Consider the following 27397-nt stretch of genomic DNA (forward strand, 5'->3'; position numbering starts at 1 on the left):
AGTTGGATGAAAACCAGTGTGGTTTCAGACCACAGAGAGGCTGTCAGGATCAGATTTTCAGTATGCGCCAGATAATTGAAAAATGCTACGAGAGGAATAGGCAGTTGTGTTTATGTTTCGTAGATCTAGAGAAAGCATATGACAGGGTACCGAGGCAAAAGATGTTTGCCATACTGGGGGACTATGGAATTAAAGATAGATTATTAAAATCAATCAAAAGCATTTATGTTGACAATTGGGCTTCAGTGAGAATTGATGGTAGAATGAGTTCTTGGTTCAGAGTACTTACAGGAGTTAGACAAGGCTGTAATCTTTCACCTTTGCTGTTCGTAGTTTACATGGATCATCTGCTGAAAGGTATAAAATAGCAGGGAGGGATTCAGTTAGGTGGAAATGTAGTAAGCAGTTTGGCCTATGCTGACGACTTGGTCTTAATGGCAGACTGTGCCAAAAGCCTGCAGTCTAATATCTTGGAACTTGAAAATAGGTGCAATGAGCATGGTATGAAAATTAGCCTTTCGAAGACTAAATTGATGTCAGTAGGTAAGAAATTCAACAGAATTGATTGTCGGATTGGTGATACAAAGCTAGAACAGGTCGATAATTTCAAGTATTTAGGTTGTGTGTTCTCCCAGGATGGTAATATAGTAAGTGAGATTGAATCAAAGTCTCGTAAAGCTAATGCAGTGAGCTCGCAGTTGCGATCAGCAGTATTCTGTAAGAAGGAAGTCAGCTCCCAGACGAAACTATCTTTACATCAGTCTGTTTTCAGACCAACTTTGCTTTACGGGAGCGAAAGCTCGGTGGACTCAGGATATCTTATTCATAAGTTAGAAGTAATGGACATGAAAGTAGCAAGAATGATTGCTGGTACAAACAGGTGGGAACAATGGCAGGAGGGTACTCGGAATGAGGAGATAAAGGCTAATTTAGGAATGAACTCGATGGATGAAGCTGTACGCATAAACCGGCTTCGGTGGTGGGGTCATGTGAGGCGAATGGATGAGGATAGGGTACCTAGGAGAATAATGGACTCTGTTATGGAGGGTAAGAGAAGTAGAGGGAGACCAAGACGACGATGGTTAGACTTGGTTTCTAACGATTTAAAGATAAGAGGTATAGAACTAAATGAGGCCACAACACTAGTTGCAAATCGAGGATCGTGGCGACGTTTAGTAAATTCTCAGAGGCTTGCAGACTGAACGCTGAAAGGCATAATAGTCTATAATGATAATGTAAGTAAGTATGTATGTATGTATGTATGCATGTATGTATGTGGTTCATCATCTCGCTTCTGTAACCTCGTCACACCATCTTAGCCTTGTTGATATTTAAATTCTATCTCGTAGACTCTTGACGCCATTTCAGCAGCTTTTCCTCCACATCATGTTTGGTTTCACCCCAGATCGCCATGTCGTCTGCAAAGATGAAAGCTTGCAAGTCCTGCTGCTCCTTCCTTTTTAGTGCCTTTATTACGACATCCATCATGGTGATAAATAGAAGGGGTGACAAAGCACTGCCTTGCTGTACTAGTCTCTTAGTTTCATACCATTTGGACTCTCTGCGACCTACTTGCACCCAACGTTTGGTTTTATCAAACAGCATCTTCACTTTTGCAATAAGACTGTCACGACCCCCAGCTCTTTTAGGCATTCCCAAATACTCTCCCTTGGTACACTGTCGTAAACCTTTTCGATGTCTAGGAATAGTAGAAAAAGTTATTTCCGTTCTCCCCAGTGCTTTTCCATGAACATCCTGACAGCAAAGATAAGGTCTGTAGTTGTTCGTCCGGGCCTAAAGCCATATTGTTCCTCTTCCAGTAAAAGTTCTACAATTATTAATCTACAGTACTCTCTATGGATTTTTTCCAGAAGTTTTTAGACCAAGAGAGTGCAGAGTAATTCCACGGTAGTTGATGCGTTTCCATTGATTCCCCTTCATGAAAAAAAGGTACAATTATATCCTTCTTCCAGTCTTCTGGGATAGTGTTTTCCTGCCATAGCCTACTGTATTTAGGAGTCTGTATAACTAGTGGACTGCTGGAGTTCCTGCTGCTCACAACATATCTCCATTTAATGCATCCACTCCAACTGCTCTTCCTTTCCTTGTACTTTTCAGGGACTATATGCAGTCATGTAATTGGTTGGTTCTGTGCTTCTACTTTCCTCATTGCTAATACAGGATTCCTGATTGTGTTGGATATTTTCAAGAATATACCTCTCAGAGTGATGAAATATTTGCTAGTGCATTACATATACATTATTGACAATCTGTATATCTCAATTTGTTTGTGATATATTTCGGTTTTGTGTACATATGATCAAAAGTTTTATTATTATTTTATATTTAGGAATTAAACTTTTTGAACAGACTGTACATTTTTCTTGTCAAAACATTTATGCAATTTCATGTCAACAGGACAATTTTCAATGTGTTATGTAGATGTATAAAACTTCGTAAATGTATTTCAAATCTTGCGGATATTTTGTATTTTATTTAGACAAGTGAAAGCTGCCAAATATGGCTGCCACCACAAGGTTTAACGTTGTTAGAAGTTCTAGGGTTAATAAATATACTCATATTAAGGATCATTTTACTTCAGTCATGAGCCAATCAATTCATGACATTTAACACAGAAGTGGATGTGAGATAGGTAAATGTAATATATCTGCACTAGCTAGCTGTTGCTGACCAATGTCGTTTAACTGTAAGTGTTCAGGAAAATACTTTCAAACCCCTAAAGAAAGTTTATTTCAGCCCCAAGTAAATGCCGGGACTGTACTGTAATTAAAGCCATGACTGCTGTTTTCCTAGTGCTACACCATCATCGCCAAAGACCTTTGTGTGTTAGTGGGGGTTTAAACCTGTAGCAAAAAAAAAAGAAAGTAAAAATATCCATTGCTCACCATCAGACAGGTTTCTCAGTTTCTTCTGTAGTGGGCAAATTTAAGCTCATGAACATATCCTCTTGCAGTGATGTATGGATGTATAGCATTAACCAGTAGCTCCCTTTGTGACACACGTAAACAGACTGCTCACATCATACCAGCAGCAACGCTGTCATGTTTATTCTTCTCTAATCGTTGACATTGTCACTATTTCCACTGGTTCACTTCACTTGTACATTTACATTTGTAAAACCTGCAAAATGAAATGTGACAACAGGCCTTTGGCTTCCACTCCAGATGTGTTTGGTTGAATACCTGTTTGGGGACGTCGTGTTGTTAGAAAAGCGCTTAGACAGGCTGGCTTTCCTTCTTAGAGGTTTCCACTGTAAACAGCGTGGCTTTCCCCTTCTCTGTTGAATTCCCTGTCTGTCATAAAAGGCAACTAAAGTCCGGCATTGGTTCAAATTGCTTCCGATCTGACCTCCCCTGGTCAACTCTTGCTTTTTCCAGAGCCTGACGGTATTAGGATTGTGAGGCCTAGGGAGTCTCATTTTCACACCCTTTGCAGCCCTTTCCTCTCTCTTGCCAATACCTTCATCCTTTGAATGATCGGACGTCTTCCTTTTTTTTATTTTTTTTTCTTCTGGTTAGTATTAATAGAGAATGGTTGCCCAGTCATACTTCTTCCTCTTAAAACAACCATCACCATCAACATGTTGGACCATTGTTAGTCATGTTTGTCCTAATCTATCCAGAAACAAAAGGTCTCAATCGACTTAAGAGATACTAGCCATGTTCAATCGTGTTCATGTCTAACCAGCATGGAGGCGCCTCTAGTCAGTCAGTAAAAATATATCAATGATACTTGTATGATGGGTGCACAAGTTTTTGTCTTTGGAGATGGATCTTACAAAATTATAGCAATTCTCTTTTACTGTTGGCTGGAGGATGTTTCTGGTATTTAGTACCAGTGTTGCAATGAATGACCATGAGACATATGGTGAGCCTAGCTGGACACTGGCTTTCTGCAGATTGTCTCCTAGTGCATTGTTGGGAGCAGCCCTTCTTGTATAATGTCCTTGAAAGTTGAAGTGTAAGAGATGGATTTTGTCACAACCATTAAGAATGGGGAAATTAATAGTGTGGAATCTATTTGTTACAGTTTGACTAGACACTCTTCTCATGACCATCGAGCACGGTAGCTTTGCTTCAAGCAGATAGCTGTCATCGGCTGCAGTTCTAGTCTGTGTACGAGCCATGTGAATGTGAGACAAATTCCCAACACTATGTTTATTCTATGTGTGACCCACATCTCGTAATGTCCCTTCTTGATAGGAGGGAGGCCCATGAGCAGCAGCAGTTTAAGAATATAATACAAAGTAAAACTGTAAGGGACCAAAATTTTCTCTGAATTTGATGTTTCCATATTTTGCGAAACATGACAACGCTTTTTACAAATAGAAAGAACTTACCGCTGCCTGTAGATGCTCGATTGCCCTGAGTGATGTACATAAGAGATTTGCCTCTTCTCCTCCCTCCGTCACCATTTTCGAGGGAACTCCTTGGTTGAGCTGTGCGTCATTGATCTCGATCCACATCTTGCTCCTCCCTGGGTACACAGAAGATGCGCTTTGCTTCTGGGGAAGGCTACTCCTTAGACCTTTGTTGTAGTAATAATAATCATAATGTTGACGTCCTTCTAACTACTTCTTATGGTTTTCTCCGTGGGACTATTGACACATGGCTGACATATTTGAGAGAAGTAGGCCATCATGGCTCACCAACTTGAGCCAGTGGTTTGGGGTGACAAAGCTTACTCTGTTCAGAACAGCTATGAACAAACAACAGATCGTGCTACTGATCGCCAATGTTCTGCGAGGACATGGCATATGAAGAAGAAGAAGAAGAAGAAGAAATATCACTGGACTGAGCCGGTATTGATTTTTGTTCTGATCCTCTCTGTTGTTCCATATGGGCTATTATTGCAATAGCTCGCCACACCGAAACACACTGTATACCTAACTGCAGGTTTCAGTAGAAAAATGGAAGAATGAAGATATCAGGTAAAGAAACAGTGGGGCCTTTATTTATTTATTTATTTATTTCGTATGGCGTATAGAGGGTACAAAGAAACTATATATACACACTTAAAGTAGATAGACAAAGGATCAATTGATGTTAATATAACTTATAATTTAATGTCCAGAGAATTTAGCCAATTCACTGCCTCTTCACTTGCCGCATTAAGTTCATGGTTTCCTCCCTGGAAGCTCCGAAGTGGGCACATCATTACAACACGGTGGACTGTCTGAGCCACTTCACCGCAGTCGCAATGAGGGCTGGAAATTTTTCCCCACTTGTGGAGCCAGAAATTGCATCTTCCAAGACCGGTCTGCACTCTGTTTAACTAAACCCAGATTCTCCTTGGCAAGTTGAACCCAGCAAGTTTCCCACGAGTGTCAGATATCAACCCTAGCTGGTCAGGGTTTTAAGCAGCCCACTCTCCCCTCCAGGCATTATTCATGTTGTACTGTGACTCAACCAGCCTCTTTCCTAGGTTCGATGATGGATGTCACGATTTTAATCTTCCATGCTTCTGAGGGTTGCAGTACTGATGAATCGCCAAGAGTGTATTTGCAGTACATTTTAACCATTCCTTCTTCAGATCAGTTAGCCTTCGAAGGTGAGGAGGATGGATGTTAGTTAATACTGGCAGCCATTTAAGTGGTGTGGATTTGAGTGTGCCAGACACTGTCCTCATGGCATCGTTCAGCTGGACATCAACTTTTCCTGTGTGTGCACTGTTGATCATTGCTTTACGTCCATAGGTATAACCTTAAAGTGCCCTACACATGTCCCCCGGGTGGTGCTAAGTAAGCAACAACATCGGCTGCTGGACCAAAAGAAAATTTTCTTGCGGATATCCCAGCAAATAGAGGATACATCACAACCGTGACCATGACTACAAACGGTTCTTCTCAGTACCAGACAACAACAAAGGACCTAGGACATTCACTGACAATAAAAAAAAACCCATGGCACTACAGCCCGTAAAGGACTTTGGCCTACCAAGCGACCGCTGCTCAGCCCAAAGGCCTGCATATTATGAGGTGTCATGTGGTCAGCACGACGAATCCTCTCGGCCGTTATTCTTGGCTTTCTAGACCGGGGTCGCTATCACACCGTCAGATAGCTCCTCAATTCTAATCACGTAGGCTGAGTGGACCTCGAACCAGCCCTCAGGTCATGTAAAAATCACTGACCTGGCCGGGAATCGAACCCAGGGCCTCCGGGTAAGAGGCAGGCACGCTACCCCTACACCACGGGGCCGGCATTCACTGACAATACTACAACTGAATGTTGAAAGGCATAAACAAGGTAGTGAGCGATATACTTACAAGAGTACTGAATGACAACCAAGTGCATATTGTACTCTTACAAGAAACTCACTGTGAAGACCAAAGCCAACTCCTGTCCAGATGTAAGTTGCCAGGATACAGTCTTGTTGCAGCAACTTTCCACGAGAGCTACGGAACAGCAACTTACGCTAAGAACAACATCGAGCAGATAGAAGCTTTAAGTACAAGTGCTGATAATATATTCACCATCAAAATTAGAACTGCTGGCATAGAATGTGCTACTGACATCCTAGGAAATTTTAACAGTCGCCATACCACCTGGGGATATAAAGATACCAATTCTGATGGCAACAGTATGCTAGAATGGGCAGTACCTTTCACTCTGCTAGATGGAAACATGACTATAACCCAAACCTCTGTTTTGTTTCCAAGGACCAACAGGGGAGACCTCTCCCCTGCAGAAGAAAAGTGCTAGACAATTTCCCCCGAAATCAGCACAGAGCAGTTCTTCTGAAAGTCGGCATTGACGTTCCAATTGCAAGATCAAATCCAGTGTCCAGATAGAATTTTACAAAGGCTAAAAGGGATTTCTTCACCAGTGAGATGGAACACAACATTCAATGGATTCCACCAGCTCTTGAAAACTATAACCGTTTTACTGGGCTGATATGTTCTATAGAAAAGAAGCACATTCCCCAAGGATTTAGAAAGGAATACATCCCAGGGTGGAGCGAGAGGTGCAATGAGCTGTACGAAGAATACCAACGCAGCAATCAAACGGAAGTCGCTAATGAATTACTGCATTGCTTAGACTCTGCCAGGAAGGAAAAATGGCGTACACTGACGTCTAGTATTAACGTCCAACACTCCAGCAGAAAAGCATGGTTCTTCCTTAGGAAGCTGGGCAGTAGTGCCCCTAATTACCATAGCGAGAACTCTAAAATAAAGCCGGAACATATAGCAAACAGAATTGTTGGCTTAACCAGAGCATCAGCAGACACAAAAAGGGATGAAACAAGGTAAATCCTAAACGAGCTTAAGATAGAACTGTCGAGAGCTGAAACAAACTCGCAGTTCTCCAAGGATTTTTCTGTTGCAGAGATCTCAGCTGGTTTGAAGGAAACAAAAGCTTGGATGGTATCCGTCCCGAATTTCTGAAGCACAGTGGTCCTAGAACTATGGAATGGCTTGCTAAATTCTTTAGTGACATCCTAATGAAAAGAACTAAAGTAGTTGCTGTTGTGAAGCCTGGGAAAAGTGGCTGTAATGCGGAAGATTATTGACCTATTGCTTTACTGAGTATCTGCTACAAACTACTAGAGAGATTGATCTATAACAGAATCTCAGCTACAGTACTTCACCACATTCCAGTTGAACAAGCAGGATTCCAACCTAACAGGAGCTGTTGCGATCACGTTCTGGCACTAACCAGCCATATTGAGCAGGGCTTTCAAGAAGAAAAAAAAAAAGATTGCTGTGTTTGTGGATTTATCATCAGCCTGTGATACAGTCTGGCAAAAAGGGATGATCCTGAAGTTCCTGAAAATTATCCCTTGCAAGACCCTAGCTTCCTTGCTCAACAGCATGCTATGCAATCGCCTAATTCAAATACATCTCAATGGAAACAGAAGCAGATCCTACAGATTAAATGATGGTTTGCCTCTTGCTCCACTTCTCTTCAACTCTACACGGCAGATCTTCCCTCTACTGCGTGCCGAAAGTTTTTACATGCTGATGACATAGCCCTAACAGCACAGTCCATAGACTTTGAGATCGCTGAAGCCATTCTCACACAAGATCTCCTAAAAATGGATAGATACTTCAGCACCTGGCGATTGAAACCCAGTGTAAACAAAAGAGATTTGTACCTTTCATCTTGACAACAGGAGTGGGGCCCTTGAGGGCATGAAAATGAAAGACCCCCTAGGCCTCGCAAACTTGATACAGAAAAAGAACAAGAACTCACCAAGGGAGGTCAGACAGGAAGGATGTAAGTGAGGAGCCCGACACAAGCAGTAAGTGTAAACAATGCCAGGCTCAGGTAGAGGAAGCGTAGTCGCCAACCTAAAGTTGAAAGCCCCTTGTCCCCCTTTCATTTGCAGAAGATACCGTGGATGTCCGCTCCATCCACAGGGGGCTAAGAGATTCCCTGATTTCTGTAATCATTTTATATTATATCGGCATTATCGCAATAAAATTAATACATTATTTCACAACACAAGCCAGTTACGCACTTGAGAATGAGAGACTGTTTGACTTCCTTAAAAAGAAACTAATGAAGCAGTTTGTTCTATTATAATATTTGAATACACTATTTAACAACAGTTGAAGTAACAAATTATTCAGCTTTTCTGTAAATAATCTAACAAACAAACTTGTTTGAAACTTTTTCAGTCATGTAATTTTGAATGCAGTCCTGAACTCTGTACAGTTACAGTCAACAGCAAATTGCATTATGTCAGTTATGCACAGCAAGGCTTGTTCGTGTGTTTGAACATTTCCTTCTTTTTTCTCCTCCGGGGACTGTATCTTAATTAAGGCCATGGTCACTTCCTCTCACTCCTAGCCCTTTCCTAACCCATCATGTCGGAGCGACGTAAAACAAATTCTAAAAGAAATGTATCTTGTGACATTAGTAAATCTAATATAAACCATCAGTGGTCCTATCAACCGATACAAAATAAATGGTGTAATAAGTAATAAATTATGTTTATAATTTTATAATTATTATCAAGCTTGTTAATAATTTTACTTTCTGTAAATCTTTTGAATAACACACTGTAATTGTGAATACTTTGTTAACTTTTGTTTCAGCTTTGAAATGTTCACCTCTGGCTTCAGCTAGGACTAACATAGAAACACTAAAGGACAATAGATGTGCTCTCTCCCCATCAGTCCCAGTTCTTGTACATCCGTTTTCTATCAGGCACTCATTGGGGAGTCATCTTGACAGGTCTTCAGTCTTTAGCTGGATTGATGAGAAGAGTTCATCAATTTGAAGATGTGGAGATTGTCCATGTCTTCTTGGTTTTGTTGTTTTTCCTTGTCTCCCCTTGCTATTGCTGTCTCTTCTGACACTCTCTTATCATTTTAAGTAATTTCTCCAAATCCAAGATGACCCTGAATGCAAGACACCCTCCACTTTTTTCTTCAAAAATTTATATCAGGCTTAAAAAGTACTTTGTAAAATCATATGAATGCCTTTCTTGATCAGACTATCTTTGTTTTCATGCTGACACCGAATATTGGCTTTAGTTATGCCCTGTTATTTTGCGGCTGCACAATTATTGTTTATTTCCGTGGGTTTATTAACCATGAACTTAAATTGGCATCATAATATTAAAGAAAACCCATTGAAAATTTGTCGTCAATACCCGTTCCACGCCTCTCCACAATACAACAGACCATCCGGAAAATATTCCTGCTGTCTATAAAACTGTTAATTTTACTCAGTCAGGTACAGCCGACTGCCACTACACACACATCTCGCTTGCCGGGTTCAGCTGACTTCAGTGGCTAGCAATATATAGACCAGATAAAGACACGGATGTTGAGGTCAACAAACAAGTTTATTGCGCCATGGTATGGCCATTCCGCCCTTGCGTTTTTCACGCACATACCTCACAATTTCATCTTTGATTTCTTTAAAGCGTCCTCATTGAGGGCCACTGAATGCATTTTTGTACAGTATGGAACGTTTTAAGCTGTCTTCACGCTAATGCCAAATATTGGCTTTGATTACGCCTATGCTGTATTTTCTTGCGGCTGCACAATTATTTTTCATTCCCGCATTTTTAATAACCATTAACTTAAAATATTGACATAATATCGACAAGAACCCATTGAAAATTTGCCGCCAGTACCTGTTCCATGTATCTTTACAATACGACGATCCATCACCAAAATATTCCTGCTGTCTATAAAACTTAGTTTTACTAAGCGTCGGGTACAGTAGATGTGTTACAACTCCGTTACTGAGTAGCCGTGACTTTCTAAGAATTCGAAGGCTCGCATGTTTTGATACCATTCTGCGGATTTGAGAAACGTTTTTGTAGAGGCTAGTAGAATGTCATTCTCTCTTCACTATTTCTTGACATCCAGTGACATTATACAGAGGCACTGTACAACCGGTTGCCGTGGCTAGTGATGTGTAGTGAAGAGGCGGAGGTTGATTGTCAACGAGTTTTGTGTGTGCGCGTGCGCGACAGGTGAAAAGCAGCAGCATGGTTACCATGGTAGCTGCCAGTGGTGTTCATTACTGTTACGTCGCAAAAGCAAGACAACCCTTGATTTTTCACATGAGATTCTAAGAAGAAAAAAACATCTGCTTGGATTTGGAGAAATACGATAGATATAAAAGGATCTTTCCATACATGATTTGATGGGTACTCATTTGTTCCTTTCCATTACTTATATTGGCCTACTGGGTTCTTTTACCACTTGTATTCATGTCTATCTTATATCTCTTCGTTGCATCCAGGAGATAGTAGGTTCAAATCCCACTATCGGCAGCCCTGAAAATGGTTTTCTGTGGTTTCCCATTTTCACACCAGGCAAATGCTGGGGCTGTACCTTAATTAAGGCCACGGCCGCTTCCGTCCAACTCCTAGGCCTTTCCTATCCCATCGTCACCATAAGACCTATCTGTGTCGGTGCGACGTAAAGCCCCTAGCAAAAAAAAAAAAATTCGTTTTTCCACATTTAAAGATGAGAATTGATGAGGCTGGGAAGCAGAAGCAAGCTCATAAGAGGCTCTGGTAACAATTGATGTAAACGAACAAGGGTTGATGAGAAAGTCCTCCACTTGTTTCGTCGTCCCTCATTCACCTTACATGTTATAATTCTCATGTTTAGGTCTGTGTTGAAATGTGCAATGAAGTCAAATAAATATTAAAGTTTATTTTTTCCACCAGTTCAATACATAAAAAAGATAATGAATTAAATAAAATTATAGGGACATGTTTCGCCCTTTAATTATGGGCATCTTCAGCCTTAATCTCAAACTGAAAGTTGATTAATCAGGTACCTGATTGTAATTAACTTACATATGAATGTGAACGAAATGTTGGACATGTCTGAAATGTTTGACAATAGTTATGAAATTCTTAATATCAGGCCTTAATGAAGTCTAAAATACAAATATTCGTAAAATTATACACTTTCTGGAATGTAGTTAAGAAATTCTTGAAATGAGGCCTTAATGAAGTTTAAAATACGGGTAGTCGTGAGTTTATACACTAGAGGAAACTTTTGGATCTTAAACAGATTGAATGTCACTATAATAATAATCACATCAAGTGGGGTTTATAATAAATGTGAAGTGATAAAACTGTAGTTTTCTAGAAGCATGAGAGAAGAAGAGTGCTTGAAGGTAAGTTGCTGTGTTAAATGTTAGCAGGAAGGAACGGCTGTAGTCTCTTGTGTAGAATCGTAAGGGAAGTTTGGACTGAAGTCTGTAACAATAGGAGATTTTAAAGAGAAATCGAAGTGTGTAAAACCACTTACCTCTTTATTAACGTTGAAATTGGTTGACGTAAAGAAGATTTGGAGAGAAAACGTTGTGTGTAATTTTTGTATTTTCAATGGACATATCAAGTTCTCAGGATTGTATGGGAGAAAAAGGAGGTCCCTGATGATTGGCAAAAAGGAATAATCATCCCAATTTTCAAGAAAGGCAATAAGAAAGTTTTGAAGAACTACAGGGGAATTACTATAATATCCCATATTGCTAAGATAATGGAGAGGATACTGGAAAGTAGGATAAGGTTGAGGGTTGAGAATCAGATACTGGAAAATCAGTTTGGTTTCAGAAGTGGAAGGTCAACAATAGAGCCCATTTTCATTATGAGACAGCTAATGGAAAAGCAATGGGAACACGGGAATGATATGGTGATGGCATTCATCAACATTGAAAAGGCATAAGGTAAATCCGGGACAGATGCCGCATACACTGTAGCTAAAGGTTCCCATCGTTACAGCTAGATGGCAATATGTGTGGTTTTTCAGTTTCTAAGGAAGAACTACTGTCTGAGAGTGTGACGAAATTTGCTCGTATATTACGCCAATTATAGCCGATATCATGAGGCGAGTACATGTTTCCTCCTGACAAAGTTTTTGCGTGTGTTAATTTATTGTATATTGAGTTGGCTTCAAATGCTTAAATCAGACGTTTTTAGTACAGTAGACGTCAGAAACATAACTGTAGTTGAGAGTAAGCTAAATTTGGGCCATGATAGCCTTGAGGTATGAAAACAGCAGGGTGCGGCGTCTCTCCCTGATAGTTGGGAGAGTTGCCGCACAACAATCTGGCTGAGATGCCTCATTGCTATCAGATTCTACAAGCGATCTGGAAACATTCAATACTATTCAGAGTGTACCGGTATTTTATTTGAATATTTTATCGTCTCACGATTCTTGATATACATAATCGTTTTTTATTAATTTCATCGGTAACATTATTTTATTATACAAAATTATATTATTTTCAGCAATAAAAATTTGCGACATGGCTGCTCAGTATAAAAGTAAGGGCACTGTTAAAAGACCTCAATGGACACAGGAAAATTTAAGAGAGGCTGTTAAAAGACTGAAAGCCAAGGAAATACTGATCAGGGAGGCAGAATGATACTACAGAATTCCGGAACGAACACTGAAACTTAGAATGCAGTCACGAAATCTGGAAAAGGGCTCTCTGGGTCTAGCAAGTATAGCTACTTCAATAATCACCGAAGTCAAAATTATATTCAAAAAAGGATGACTGTATCCAGTGTTTGAGTTACAAACAGTGACTGCATGAATTTTGCTCTACATATAACGACTGTTGCAGCAAAATTGCTAGAGAACAAAGTTTTAAGAAACAATCTGTAAAAACTTGTAAGAGGATAAACATCAGTTTTTGATTCAAGAATCCTGCCTTAGACATGTTTCCAAATTACTGTGTCAGGACAGAATTATATTCATTATGATTTTGATGTTTCCTTTATATAACACGAGGGTCCCGTGGTGTAGGGATAGCGTGCCTGCCTCTCGCCCGGAGGCTCCGGGTTCAATTCCCGGCCAGGTCAGGGTTTTTTCTCTCGACCTGAGGGCTGGTTCGAGGTCCACTCAGCCTACTTGATTGGAATTGAGAATCTATCTGACGGTGACATGGCGGCCCCGGTCTCGGAAGCCCAGAATAACGGCCAGGAGGATGCGTTATGCTGACCACACGGCTCCTCGTAATCTGCAGGCCTTCGGACTGAGCAGCGGTCGCTGTGCAGGCCAGAGCCCTTTCAAGGGTGTTAAGTGCCGTGGGGTTTTATATAACACAGTGAAGAATCTATTGCACATGCACATTTATAATAAATCGAAATTAAAATATGATTAATTTAATGTTGTAAATTATCAGATAGATTTTTTTACATTGAATGATTATATTATGTGGATATAATTGTCTTGTAGTACGTTCTAGTGTTTGGTTATTTTAAAGTTGAAGAAATTGGCTTAAATTTGATTTTGTCATTAATTATTTTACTTGCGGCATCTCTCCCGAGCAAAGTCGGCATCTATACCGGGATCCAGGGAGAGACGCCGCAGATGCAACAATTCCTTTGTTCCCTCCTTTCTCCCATTTACTTTCAATTGCCAATATTTTGTTCATCTCTGATCAAATGTACATGTTTTCAAATTATGCTCGATGAATTTGCAACAATTTTTAAAGTAAATATACCGAGATATAACAAAAGACATAAAAAGTGCGGCAACTCTCCCGGAATTACCCTATGAGTGTCCCCAGGACTAAAGTTTGGGACAGTCTAGTGCAAAAAGGAATTGGACAGGGATTAATAAAAATGGTCATGGCAATGTACAAGGAATGTTGTAGTTGCGTGCAAACACAAGTTGGCAGGACAAGTTGGTTCAAAATAACTAGTGGGCTGAGGCAGGGAAGTGTTCTATCACCAATCGTGTTTACCATAGTAATGGATGACATCATGAGAACAGCAAAAGCAGAATATGGAGGAAGAGAAATGAACATGCTGTTATTTGCAGATGATATTGTGATTTGGGGAGAAGATGACTGGAAGGTTCAAGAACAGTTGGATGTGGTGAATGGGAAAATAGAAAAATGTGGGTTGAAAATAAGTGTAGAGAAGAGTAAAACCCTTATTATGACTAGAGGGGAGAAAGAAGGGAAAGGTCAAATTAGATTGCAGACAAGTCCCTGGAAGTAGTGGAAACATTTAAATACCTGGGGAGTGAATTAATGGAGAATGCCCGACTGGATGCTGAAATTAGTAAGAGGATTCAAGCTGGAAGCTGTTTCTATCATAGTGTAAGAAACATGTTATGGGACAAAGATGTGCCAATGGAAGCAAAGGAAACTATATACAAGATATATTACGTACCCATAACTACGTATGGGGCAGAAACTTGGACAATGACAAAGAAGGATGAGAGTCGAATACAGGCAGCCGAAATGAAGTTCTTGAGGAGTATGTTACAGAAGAGTAGAAGAGACAAAATAAGGAATGAGAAAATCCATGAAGAAATTGGAGTGGAAAAAATGAATGATAGAATTGAGAAGAGCCGACTAAGATGGTTTGGGCACATAAAGTGAATGAGTGACGAAAGAATGCCAAAAAAGGTGATGGAAATGCAAATCCAAGGAAGGACAGGCTGTGGACGACCACGATTGAGATGGACGGACACAATCCAACGCAGTATTATAGGAAGAAACCTGGACTGGGACACAGTGTTGGAGGAGGAGTGGTGGAAAGACTGAAGAAAATGGAGAGGAACCATATTTGCCCCTACCCGGCTACAGCTGGATAAAGGGAAATGATGATGTAATAGTATTAAATAGTTGCTATGGTAGCGTTGAAATGACTGACACTAGTAACTTAAATATCACTCATTTCAACTCTACCATAGCAACTATTTAATACTATTACAATTGAAAATAAAAGAAATTACACACAACATTTTCTCTCTGAATCTTCTTTACGTCAACCAATTTCAACGTTAATAAAGAGGTAAGTGGTTTTACACACTTCGATTTCTCTTTAAAATCTCCTATTGTTACAGACTTCAGTCCAAACTTCCCTTACGATTCTACACAAGAGACTACAGCCGTTCCTTCCTGCTAACATTTAACACAGCAACTTACCTTCAAGCACTCTTCTTCTCTCATGCTTCTAGAAAACTACAGTTTTATCACTTCACATTTATTATAAACCCCACTTGATGTGATTATTATTATAGTGACATTCAATCTGTTTAAGATCCAAAAGTTTCCTCTAGTGTATAAACTCACGACTACTTGTATTTTAAACTCAATTAAGGCCTCATTTCAAGAATTTCTTAACTACATTCAAGAAAGTGTGCTATTTTAAGAATATTTGTACTTTGGACTTTATTAAGGCCTGATATTAAGAATTTCATAACTATTGTCAAACATTTCGCACATTTCCAACATTTCCTTCACATTCATATGTAAGTTAATTACAATCAGGTACCTGGTTAATCAACTTTCAGTTTGAGATTAAGGCTGAAGATGCCCATAATTAAAGGGCAAAACATATAATAGTAATTTCGTGTGGCTATTTCTAGCCGAGTGCAGCCCTTGTAAGGCAGACCCTTCAATGAGGGTGGGCGGCATCTGCCATGTGAAGGGAACTGCGTGTTATTGTGGTGGAGGACAGTGTTATGTGTGGTGTGTGAGTTGCAGGGATGTTGGGGACAGCACAAATACCCAGACCCCAGGCCATTGGAATTAACCAATGAAGATTAAAATCCCCGACCCGGCCGGGAATCGAACCCGGGACCGTCTGAGCCGAAGGCCAGTACGCTGACCGTTCAGCCAACGAGTCGGACAGGGCGAAACATGTCCCTATAATTTTATTTAATTCATTATCTTTTTTATGTATTGAACAGGTGGAAAAAATAAACTTTAATATTTATTTGACTTCCTCATTCAGCTGTCGTCATATTCCTTCTCTTGATTTGACGTCTCTTTCTTGTTTCCCAGTACTAACCTATGTGTTGTTTGTATCCACAATTTGCTCTGTGTAACTGTAATGATGACTGGTTCTGTGCTTATTTTGTAGGGAATGTGGTAACTGCTTCTCGAGCCGCGAAGGTCTGGCTCTCCACTATCGACTGCACGCCGGAGATCGCAACGTGGTGGCGGACCTCTGCGGTCTTGCGTCGGCCTTGCAGCAGCCCGCGGCCCACTTCCTGTGTCCGCCCCCTCAGCACCAGCCGACGTCGCTTGCTGTGGCCAACAACAAGCACCAGCAGGGCACCTCGATGACTACCGGTACCCTGGGCCACGGCGTGCCCAAGCCTAAACCTTATGCGTGTCCAGACTGCGGGAAGTGTTTTACTCAGAAACACGGGTTGGCGCAGCACAACAAACGACACAGCGGGGGCGGGTGCGAGATCAGACAGCACGTCTGCGACAAGTGCGGCAAGGCGTTCTTCCAGAAGAACCACCTGGCGCTGCACCAGAGGCAACACGTCGAGCACCCGAACGGCGGGAGCGGCGCGCCGCAGCACCAGGCGGAACACAAGTTCGAGGTGCTCCTACCTCAGCACATGGAGCACCCCAACGGCGGAAGTAGCTCGACGCAACAGCAACAACCGAGAGACCCCAAGGCTTTTGAGGTTCTCATTCCTACACCAGGGGAATAGTGGCGCCTGTTCCCTACTCTCATTTTTATGTAACATACCATCGACTTGTAGGCTTGGATTGCTAGGTGTAGTTGGGACTTGTTGGCCATTTTACAGGATCTCTTTATAAATGTACAGTGTGTGGAAGGATGGTTTTAAAACATTGGTTTGAAGTTTAAGTTGCTCTTGTATGTAATAGGATAAACACAAGCTCTTGTGAGCCTTCTGCTTCTCCACATGATCAAGAGGGAAGACTTCAACACTCTTGACACCTCTTCAGTCATGGGTTCCTTTTCCTGTCTATGTTTCTGTTATCCCACACTTCTCTCATCAAGCTGGGAAGCAGAAGCAAGCTTGTAGGGGACAGAGAAGCAGTGGGTGCAGAAGACCTGGGGGCAATCTTGTGCTTGTATAGTTTCATGATCGTCTTTTCCTCCTGTTCCCACACGTGTTTATCCTGTTCGTGATCATAGTGACCTGACTTGTCATATGTTTGTTCCTGTCCATTACTTTTCTGAAGTTCCATTTTTAAGGTACTGAAATGCTCCTTCCACATGGATAGGTACAGTATTTGCGTATGAAAGTGGCTAAAATAAGTGTCATCATACCATGTAGATTTTCCTTTCATACATTGAAACTGTAAAGTGGTAAACAAAATCTTGGAACTCGAGTGACCAAGTCATTACAAATGTTCCCAGCAATCCATGCTCTACACACGAGTGGTCCACACACATCCATGCCATTTCTGCTCGGTGCCATAAGGTGAAACATATTTGGTTTCTGTGATTTCTTTGGTCCTCACGAAAAGTTTTACCTATTCTCTCAAGTACGGAATTTGATGTTTATCTCGTATTCTGCAGCCTGTTCTTCCGTATGCAGTGAACAAACAAGACATTGACAAAGAATGATACAGTTTGATTAGATAATCAGCGACTGCACTAAAATATAGTTCGATTTTCACTAGTTTTACATATCATAATTAATTAGAGGGTTAGTTATTAGGGATCAAAAACTCTTTGATGATGATGATGATGATGTTGTTTAAAGGGGCGTAACAAGCCTCGAGCTCTGTGTTCAGGCGGTGGAGTACCTCAGTGTTGAGATGTTACCACATCTCATTTGGTGGTGTTCTCTGTTAAGGTCCAAGTCTCGGCACCATAAAATAAGACAGAAAATACATAACACCAAGGTAAATGGAGACGGATATGATCTTAAAGTCCCTGTTACAAAGAAGTTTGCTCATTCTCTTCAGTGCATTCCTTGCCTGTTCAATCCGGGACCTAATTTCAACAGCATTGTTCCAGCTGTGATCAAGAACGCTGCTGACATACCTAAAGCTCCAGTGATGTGCCATCTACTGTCAAGTTAACAGGTTGAATGACATGTTTGCTTATGACCATTAATTTGGTCTTTTTCGTGTTTAAACGCAGACCTGCTGCAGCGCTCTGTTCAAGGTCTTCAGCACTTGTTGCAAGCAGAACAGTATCATTTGCATATCGCAGATTATTTTATTGTGATCCCATTAACAACGATGCCCTCCTGTTTTCCTTCTAGTGCTATGTCTTACAATAAATAAATAGCAGCAATTCTCTGGCCTTTATCCCACAGCACATTGTTGATTATGAAATGGAGGAGAAATTGAATGCTAGATATTCTTAATACAAACCTCTTCCACATCTGTTCCGAAGCTGATCGAGATAAGTATCCCATTTCTAGGCAGGGTGTAATGGGATCAGCAGTTTGAGTTCCACATTGTATAAATATGTTTACTTGTAAATGGAGCTTTAATTTTTAAAAGCAGGCCAGTTCTTGCCGCTGCTATGTTAGTGAAGTCGACTGTAGGGTGTAAGAAACCTCTACGTACTTTCACCGCACTCAGCAAACCACAACCTACCAGTATGTTAGCTGTTGGCTTCATGTATAATTCCTATGATCCCATGGCGGCTCCAAAGAACCATAAAAGTACAGTAGAACCTCGATAATTCGAAATCGGTCAATTCAAAATCTCGCCTAATTCGAAGCAGCTCTTGTTCCCGGAAACACGAGGCACGGTTTTGCATGTTATTTAAATAGTTTAATTCGAAATACGCATAATTCGTAATTCGAAGAACAATGTCAGTTCCGTTACCAAAATTCAGACTTTTAATTCGAAACTGCCTTTACATTTTGAAAAAAAAAAAAAGTATTTTACGGAGTAATTTAAACTCAAAATTTCTCCGCGTCATGAAAGAACGCGTCTTCCGGAACGTGAAGGGGTAACTTTGCGCACTTTCACCTACTTCGGCGTGTCTACAGTGTGCTTCATATCTGCTATGTTCGAGCGGAATCGTAATTATTTTGTATTCGGAGTTTTTAGGAACACCATAATTCACAATATCACGTAGCAGGCAGTGTGCGGAGAGGTAGAATCCGCGAACTCTGGCGATGCAGACAATTGGCGAAAAAGCGTGGCTTATAGCCTATAATCAATTCGTACGCACCAATATTGTCAATGCCTATGAAACTACATTGTTCGTTTGTTTTATTTTTTAAAATGCTGAGGCCAAATGGACTTGTGGTTTTAAAGGAGAGAATTGCCAGCCGGCAAATGTACTTTGTTGCTATGCAGTGCACAGTGCATAAGGAAGCGAGAGACTTCCTTCCCCTGTCATAGGAAAGTTCTGAAAGCCACGATGTTGAAGGTCGTCGGGCACTTTCCATGCCAGTACAAGGCATCTAAAAATGCAGACAGTACAGTAGGCCTAATCCAAAAAATAAAGCATTTGCACAGGGTAGCCAGCATAATTTTTCCTCGTCTTTGAATCGTGTTTTCTTCCTTTCGTTGCGTGAGGTTATGTTTGTCATTGTTTTATACAAGAGCATTATCTGAATAATGTAAATGCACTTTGTTGGATAAATTTCTGAAATAGTGTTTGCCATGGCATTTGAAAAGTTTAAACTGAGAATCAAGGTGATTGCATACATTAATGGGTCTTAGAAATGCCATGGCAGGAAATCGTACAAGTATAGTCACTGTACTGTTGTAATGTGGACGGAAGCGAGAGACTTTCTCCCCTCGTCATAGGAAAGTTCGATAAGTCGCAATGTTTTAAGGACATCGGGTACATTCCTTGCAAGCACAAGGCATCAAAAATGCATACAGTACAGTAATCCAATTAATAAAGCACTTGCACAGGGGAGCCAGTATAGATTTCTCCTCGTCTTTCAATCATGTTTCCTTTCTTTTGATTTGATTGTGTGAGGTTATGTTTGCCGGCGAGTTATCCAAGTGCATTATTTGATTACTGTAAATGCACCTTGTTGTATACATTTGGAAATAGCTTTTTCCATAATATTTGAGAGCTTTAAACTGTGAATCAAGGTTAACTGCATGCAGTAACGGGTCTAAGAATATATTGTTAGGCCGCAAGGGTTGGCATTTCCGAAGTACGTGTCGGCGGTTAATTCGAAATCACGTAATTCAAAGTCCGATTTTTGCGTCCCAATGACTTCGAATTAACGAGGTTTTACTGTAGTTAGTGGGATGTAAAGCCAATAGCATTATTATTGCTATGGTCATTACTAACGCCATTGTTTTGTGGTTTTTAGTTCTGCAGACAGATAAAAAGACATTCCTACGTCCTTGATGGTGATTTTCTTTAGTATTCGTTTTGTATTATTTGCATAACTATGGGAACCGAGGCTTTCAGATAGTCTATAAAGAGTAGGTGGAATAAAACTACATTAAAAGGGGCAGCTGGTGTATTGCTCTACTGATTCAATTTTGAGTTCAATACCATTTCTTTTACGATACCATCTGCTCTTCTTCTCATGTATTTTATCTCATTGGTAGAACGTAATTCTGTTAGCATCAGTTTTCCTTATTATCCGTGCTTCACTTCCATGGCATAGGTCCGATTTTGCTAAGGTTTTAGAGTTGCATTATTGGCGGAGGGATTTCAGCTGCAGATGTTGAAAGGGCACAGTCCGGTGGTCAACGGAGGTCATGGGAAGTGACGGCGCGGCATTTAATTAAAAGAGAAATATAACAAGACAGGCACCTCTTTGTGGAATAGAGTTGATTTGCACATAACGGAGTTGAAATAATGCCTATTTTCCTGCCATTACCGAAGTACAGGTGTCCAGCTCCATGGCTAAATAGTTACTGTGCTGGTCTTTGGTCCCAGGGGTCCCAGGTTCGATTCCCAGCAGGGTTGGGAATTTTAATTGGTTAATTCCACTTGCACGGGGGCTGGGTGTATTTGTCGTCTTCATCATCATTTCATCCTCATCACTACACGCAGGCACCTACCGGAGTCAAATAAAAAGAACTACACCTGGCGAGCCGAACATGTCCTCGGACACCCCCGGCACTGAAAGCCATACACCATTTAATTTACTGAAATACAGGTGAGTTAGAAATGTGATGCATTAGGGTCGACCTTGTTGGCAGCAGGACTTCAGCTGCAGATGTCTGAGGGGTGTGGTGGGGTAAGGTCATGGTGGGCGATCCCATGGCATAAAGCCAAAGTAGAAAGATTTCATGACAGGTGTTCAGACGTAGGACAAGCTTCCATTTTAATTATAAGCAAGATATGAAAACGTGATCCATAAAATGATGCAGACATTTGCCATGTTTGGTGATAAAAATTGCATTTCTCTTATTAGCTAGTGTACATTGATGTCAAGTGGCACGGAGAACGGAAAGAGGAGAGATAGATACACACTGGATGAGAAAGTAAAATTCTCCGAAAACCGTAAAGGTAGTTTGTGGGACGTAAAGTAAAGTAAATTACATTACTATTAAAGTAAAATTTATATGAGAAGTTTCATTGTTTAAGTGAAAAGAAGTTACGATTAATATTATTAAAAGTTTGGCAGTTACTATGATGTTTCTTTGTCAGCGTTTTCATTAATAATGTTGCGAACCTGATCTGTCTGTTAGGTCATCAGCCCAGAGGCTGGTTGGATCCTCAAACAGCACCACCAAAGGTTATGCAGTTATAATGAAACCGGAAAAACCAACGGCAGCAACAAAATAAGGCATACTAGGCAAGACAAGGAGTGAGGTAGTTTGCCATTGCTTTTCTCACTGGGTCAGAAAGTGCTATTGCAGCATGACTGACCCTGTGAGCAGCACCTGTCGTAACACTCAGATGCACTAGTCGTGTCATTACTCAGCACCACCCTTACCCCAGCAGCTTCCATATTGCATACCTGCCAACTTTCCCGATTTAGGCGGGAGACTCCCGATTTTCGACAGATTTTCCCGCCTCCCGATTATTCTATTATTTCTCCCGATTTTAGCTTATTTTTGGTGAACTTCATTTGTTTTCAAATCCCGCCATTTCAGCTTTTTTTACGCCAGTGGCCGGAAGTCCTTCGCTCATTGGCCGCTTTCAAACGAAATATCGACTTTTATTCATGCGAGAAATGCGCGCGAATGTGCGATGTTTATTGAAACCTATATATCGCAACGCGTATATCGATTGTCAATCTCTCGTTCTCGCGTGGTATGTTCGTGTTCGTTCACATTAATCTAGTCATTCCATTCTCTTTGTTCGATTCTAGAGACTAGTCGCTAGATATTGAGTCTTTCTTAGTAATTTAGTGACAGATTTTCAATGATAACGACTGATGACTTTTCTAGAGATTTTACGAGCCATTTGGGGATAATTCTGACTAATTTTAATTTATCTCAATATAAATAAAATAAGAGTTTTGTCTGTACATTGCTCAGAATTTAAAAAGAATGATATTTCCGTACCGGTCGTGACCATAGTAACAAGGGAAAATGCTTGTTTTAATTTTCCGTAATTTCTGTCTGTCTGTATGCACGTACGCACGCACGCACGGTCATCACGAGAAAACGGCTGAAGAGAATTTAATGAAAATCGGTGTATAACGTCGGGGAATGTCGCTACAATCTAGGCCATAAAGAATTTTATTCACACTGAGTGAAATGGTAGTTTAGGGGAAGGCTTAACATTTCATTCTCAAATATTTGTTATTATTGGCCCTATCGATAAATACTACATAACTAAAGTTATATATTATTAAATTTCCTATAATTTATGTCTTATACATTTTTACCGTACTGGCTATGATACAATTAATGAATTTGGAATTTTTTTTGTGCCAAGTCCATATCAGCGCCGAGGTATGTGAAAATGGGTGAACAGAATTTTATGTTAAGTTGGGGAATAAGGAACTGCAGTCTATGCTATAAATAACTTTATTCACTCTGTTTGAAATGGTAGCTTAGGGGAAGGTGCCAAAAATTTAATTTTTAATTACTTATCATTACTGGTCATATTGAAAAGTACTACATAACAAAAGTTATAAAGAATACAATTTCCGATTATTTGTGTATTATTCAGTTTTACAGTACCAACTAGAATAATATTGGTGGTGATGGTGATTAAATTGTGAAGATGATTATAAAAATGAGAAAAAAAGTCATGAAGGAACAATCACTTAAATAACACAAGAAGTTGTCATGAAAGAAAGGACTCACTTGACATTAGATGCTCTAATATCACAGATTCGGAAGAAAACTAAATGTGAAGGCCTCCAATATAGAAAGCTCATGAAATTGATCAACAATAACATTACATTGACCATTGTTTGTTGTGATGTGGTTTGTGTATTCTGCTGCCATGTATCTCTGATAGATGGGGTTACTGCTGCATATTGAGTATAACAGCCTGCCTGAATATTGGCGGGAAGTAGCTGGGGAGTGGGGAGTTGGGGAGTGGGGAGTTAGATCTCTCTTCTTTAGCATGCCATTCCTCTGGTTCATAAGTTTTCTGATACTACTGGTATGTAACACACTGGATCATCATAGTATTCCAGCTATTCAATCCCTACTCCAAGGCAGTGATTGGAATGATCAGTGTGCACACTTAAACGGAATAATTACACAGGAGTATTCGTGGCTGTATGCAGCCTGGTCATTCTAGCTCTGAAACTTTGAACTGTTAGATCAACACCGTAGCACTTTCCGCTAAAAGTGAGTGCGCTGTTTTCATTTTATCGAATATTTCATATGACAGCATTGCTTTTAATCACGATATTCACGATATGTTGACTTCAATTAGGAAAACTATAATGACAGTCTTTCTGAGAATCCCGTAGTGAAGCACGGGTACATCAGCTAGTTATTTGATCCAAATAGCATTGCGCTTCACATAATCACGCAGGCGCTTGATGCAATACTATATTAATCTATGCCTTTGCTAAGTAATGGCATTTAAGTGCATAACTGATTAACACATGTGGAGCATGAGTTCATACTATTTTCAGTAGGCTTATCAGAGACCGATCATCTCACTCACGCACTTCCTGTGAGCTAATAGAGATGTGTCATTTTTACCCTTGTAGCCTCGTATAGCAACAGTCGGGCTTTGAGACAATAAGTGTTATAAATATACCGTAGTACTGTATTTCGCAAAACATGTAGAATAAGCAGTTTTGACCAGTTGTATCTCCTGATTTCTCCTGATTTTCCCTGATTTTCATATCAAAATCTCCTGATTTTTGGTTTTGTAAAGTTGGCAGGTATGCATATTGTCACAGCCATGGGTGTTGACTGGGACTTCGGTGGAAGCTACGCTTTACTCTGGCCTGTGCCAAGGGATGGCAGCAGGCAAGCGAACCTCATATATTAAAAGTTCAAATTACATTGTTAACTTATATCTGTATAAATATAAAATAACATGTCCTGACTGACTGACTCATTCATGATTCACAATTACAAAGAATGCGTACCGTCCACCTAATTGTAATTGTGAATACCAAGCATGAATACGGACATGAAACTGATGGATTATGGTTGTTGAGCCAAAACGACTGGACATATAGAAACAAAATTTTGGGGATGCATTTATATTACAGTGTACGTGCTCACTAAGGAAGGATTCTTGGATATTCCGTTGCTAAGGGGGTGAATTTTTAAAATGATTATATCTATATCTCAAAAAGTGAAGATGTGGCAGACGTGAAATGTCCTTTAATAACAAAGAAATGCGTATTTTTTTTGTTTTCAATAAATGCATTTAAGGGGATGGATTTTTAAAATTAGTATATCTCAAAAACTTAACATGTTACAACCGTACAAATCGGTATTTGGAATGTCCTGTAAGAATAAAGAAACATGCATTTTTTTTTCTTTGGAAAATCCATATAAGGAAGGGGGTAAAAAGGACTGAGAAAGGGGTAGAATCCTTTGATGGGAATACTTATATCTCAAAAACTGAAAATGTCACATACGTGAAAAATTGGTATCTGGAATCTCCTTTAACCCTCTCCCGCCCATAGCGTAGTAAAGCATACTTGTACTTCTAGTCGCATGTATGAGCCATCTATCGGCCGATAGACAAATATAACTTACTGTTACTAGCATGTGCACTTCCTAGAGACCAAAGATATTAGTTTTCTTCTTTTAAAACCTTAGCAGGCGTATTAGGACACGAAATACGGAAGGCAGTGACATGTTGTAAACAAACATGTCAACGCTTAATTCGCGTGAAAATATTTTATGCGATAACGACATTGAACGTTTGGTGAACGATAATTCATTATAAACATTACTATAGTGAATTAATTTATTGTATTTGAGCAAAGTATTAGACCCTGCAACAGTAGACATGGAACAACACAGCTAGAATTCAGGACGCAACTTGTCAAACAGCTGATTGGGAATTTCACTTGCCGCAAACGAGTAGGAAGAAAAAGAAGTCTTTCTGACGCAACCACATCTCCAAAACAATTCCTTTCCATAGTAAAAATTTCTGGTAGGGTAAAATCGTGTGTGAAATGTGCTGCTGACAAAAAGAGGACTTTATCTGGAAGAAATGTGCAGTCAGCCTTTATGTGTAAACAATACAACTTGTGCTTGTGCAAATCCGATTACTTTCTATTGTTCCACCAACAAAGAGGAGTTGAAGTTATAAATTAAACTCTACAATGCACCCATTTCCTATATGTATGTACTGTTGGCTTTCATTTGGTGAAACAATCATATATCGATGTTCATTAGTTTTTGTACAATATACATTTTTATAAATGTCTGCATTATAATGATGGCTGAAAAGAATTGCTTTAATTCTGGGGAAAACATGCATTTTAATATGGGCAGGAAAGGGTTAAAAATAAAGAAACACTGGTTTTTCTACTTGAGAGAAGACTGTTTCTCACATGTAGAGTTCCATGTCGCATGTTCCAGAGTTGGCTCTGCCAGTAGCCTGATCTTCTTAGCGCCAAAAGGCGATACCACAAATGTAGTTTACAAAGAGGTACTGTAGTAAATGAATCTCAATTTTTTGATGAGTTTTTGTACTTTAGAGATTTCCAGATAATGCCTTAGTGCAGTACCGAGGAACGATTACTTTTATCAAATTGCGAAATCCAGGCAGGCGAAGCCGCGGGTAACAGCTGGGCTCTGATAAAACATGTCTTTAATTTTATTTGTGGAAAGATAGTAAATTATTTTAATAATTATATGACATGATATTGTAAGTAATTATTAGTTATATGTAAAATTTGCTCTTCACCTTGGTATACATGTAATTCAGGTTCAACTGTATTTCATAATTTTTGTGTGGTAAGTCAGTTTCCTATCCATAGCTCAAAGATGTAAACTTGTTTGCTGTTTCCAATACAATAATTCATTGTTTGCTTGGAATTGATTCTTTCCCTTTAAAAGCCGTAATTTTAGAATTTTTACACACATTGTATACAAATTGATTTGATGTGGTAAAAACAGGGTGTTGCAAAAGTATGTGTGCAGATTGATATGGTAGATAGAGAAAACCTAGACAGACTTGTTCATGTCGAGTGGGGAACAAAAATCATCCACATTCGACACAGGAAATATCTGGTGTATAGAGAAACCGACAGAAATTATGCTGTAATGTATCCGTTGCTGCTGTTGGTAGAACCTTTGAGCATCCTCTGTATCAAATAATTGAAGCTTCTATCTTTTTACATCTCTTTCACCAACAAATTCAAATACATCCTGTAGCACTATCAGATGACTTTGGTGGATAAGCTGCAGCACTTGGATAACAAGACACGTGAAACTGTTTACCGGACAATCGCCGATATGGCATGGATGTGTGTAAATTGTGTGTTCCACATTTTGAGATAGACCACGACAAAGGGGGGTTCTGGAGGTGTGATAGTTCCTGAGGGGAGCACTTACTATTGTTTCCTGACAAGTGACTACAAATTTGGTTTACTCCTTATATCACAGCCACATGGAGGTGTTTTTAATTACCGGTATTCTACAAATGGTTGTTAATTCTATTCGTTAGGGGCACCGGGACATGAAGAAACTACTTGTTCACCGTTTAATTTATTTAAATATTCATTTAAAATGCACTTATGTTAGAACTGTTATATGTATCTCTTTTGGAGTACTTCACGTCCAGGAGCTCTTGAAGCTCAACCATGTTCATGATGTTTCGACGTGTAAAATACATAATATTAACCACATCTTTCAGTGGCTGTGATGATAAA

At 40.0% G+C, this 27397-nt stretch overlaps 1 protein-coding gene across 1 annotated transcript in view; it reads left to right on the forward strand.

The window, feature by feature from the left end:
• LOC136881883 (zinc finger protein 569) overlaps nucleotides 1–16918 on the forward strand; it is a 51252-nt gene extending 34334 nt beyond the window's left edge. Inside the window, exon 3 of the mRNA XM_067154327.2 lies at nucleotides 16333–16918. Coding sequence (XP_067010428.2) covers nucleotides 16333–16918 — 586 coding nt within the window. The remainder of the gene's footprint in view (nucleotides 1–16332) is intronic.
• Nucleotides 16919–27397: the final 10479 nt, after the last annotated feature.

This window comes from Anabrus simplex, chromosome 10 (assembly GCF_040414725.1).
Source record: "Anabrus simplex isolate iqAnaSimp1 chromosome 10, ASM4041472v1, whole genome shotgun sequence".
Taxonomy (NCBI): domain Eukaryota; kingdom Metazoa; phylum Arthropoda; class Insecta; order Orthoptera; family Tettigoniidae; genus Anabrus; species Anabrus simplex.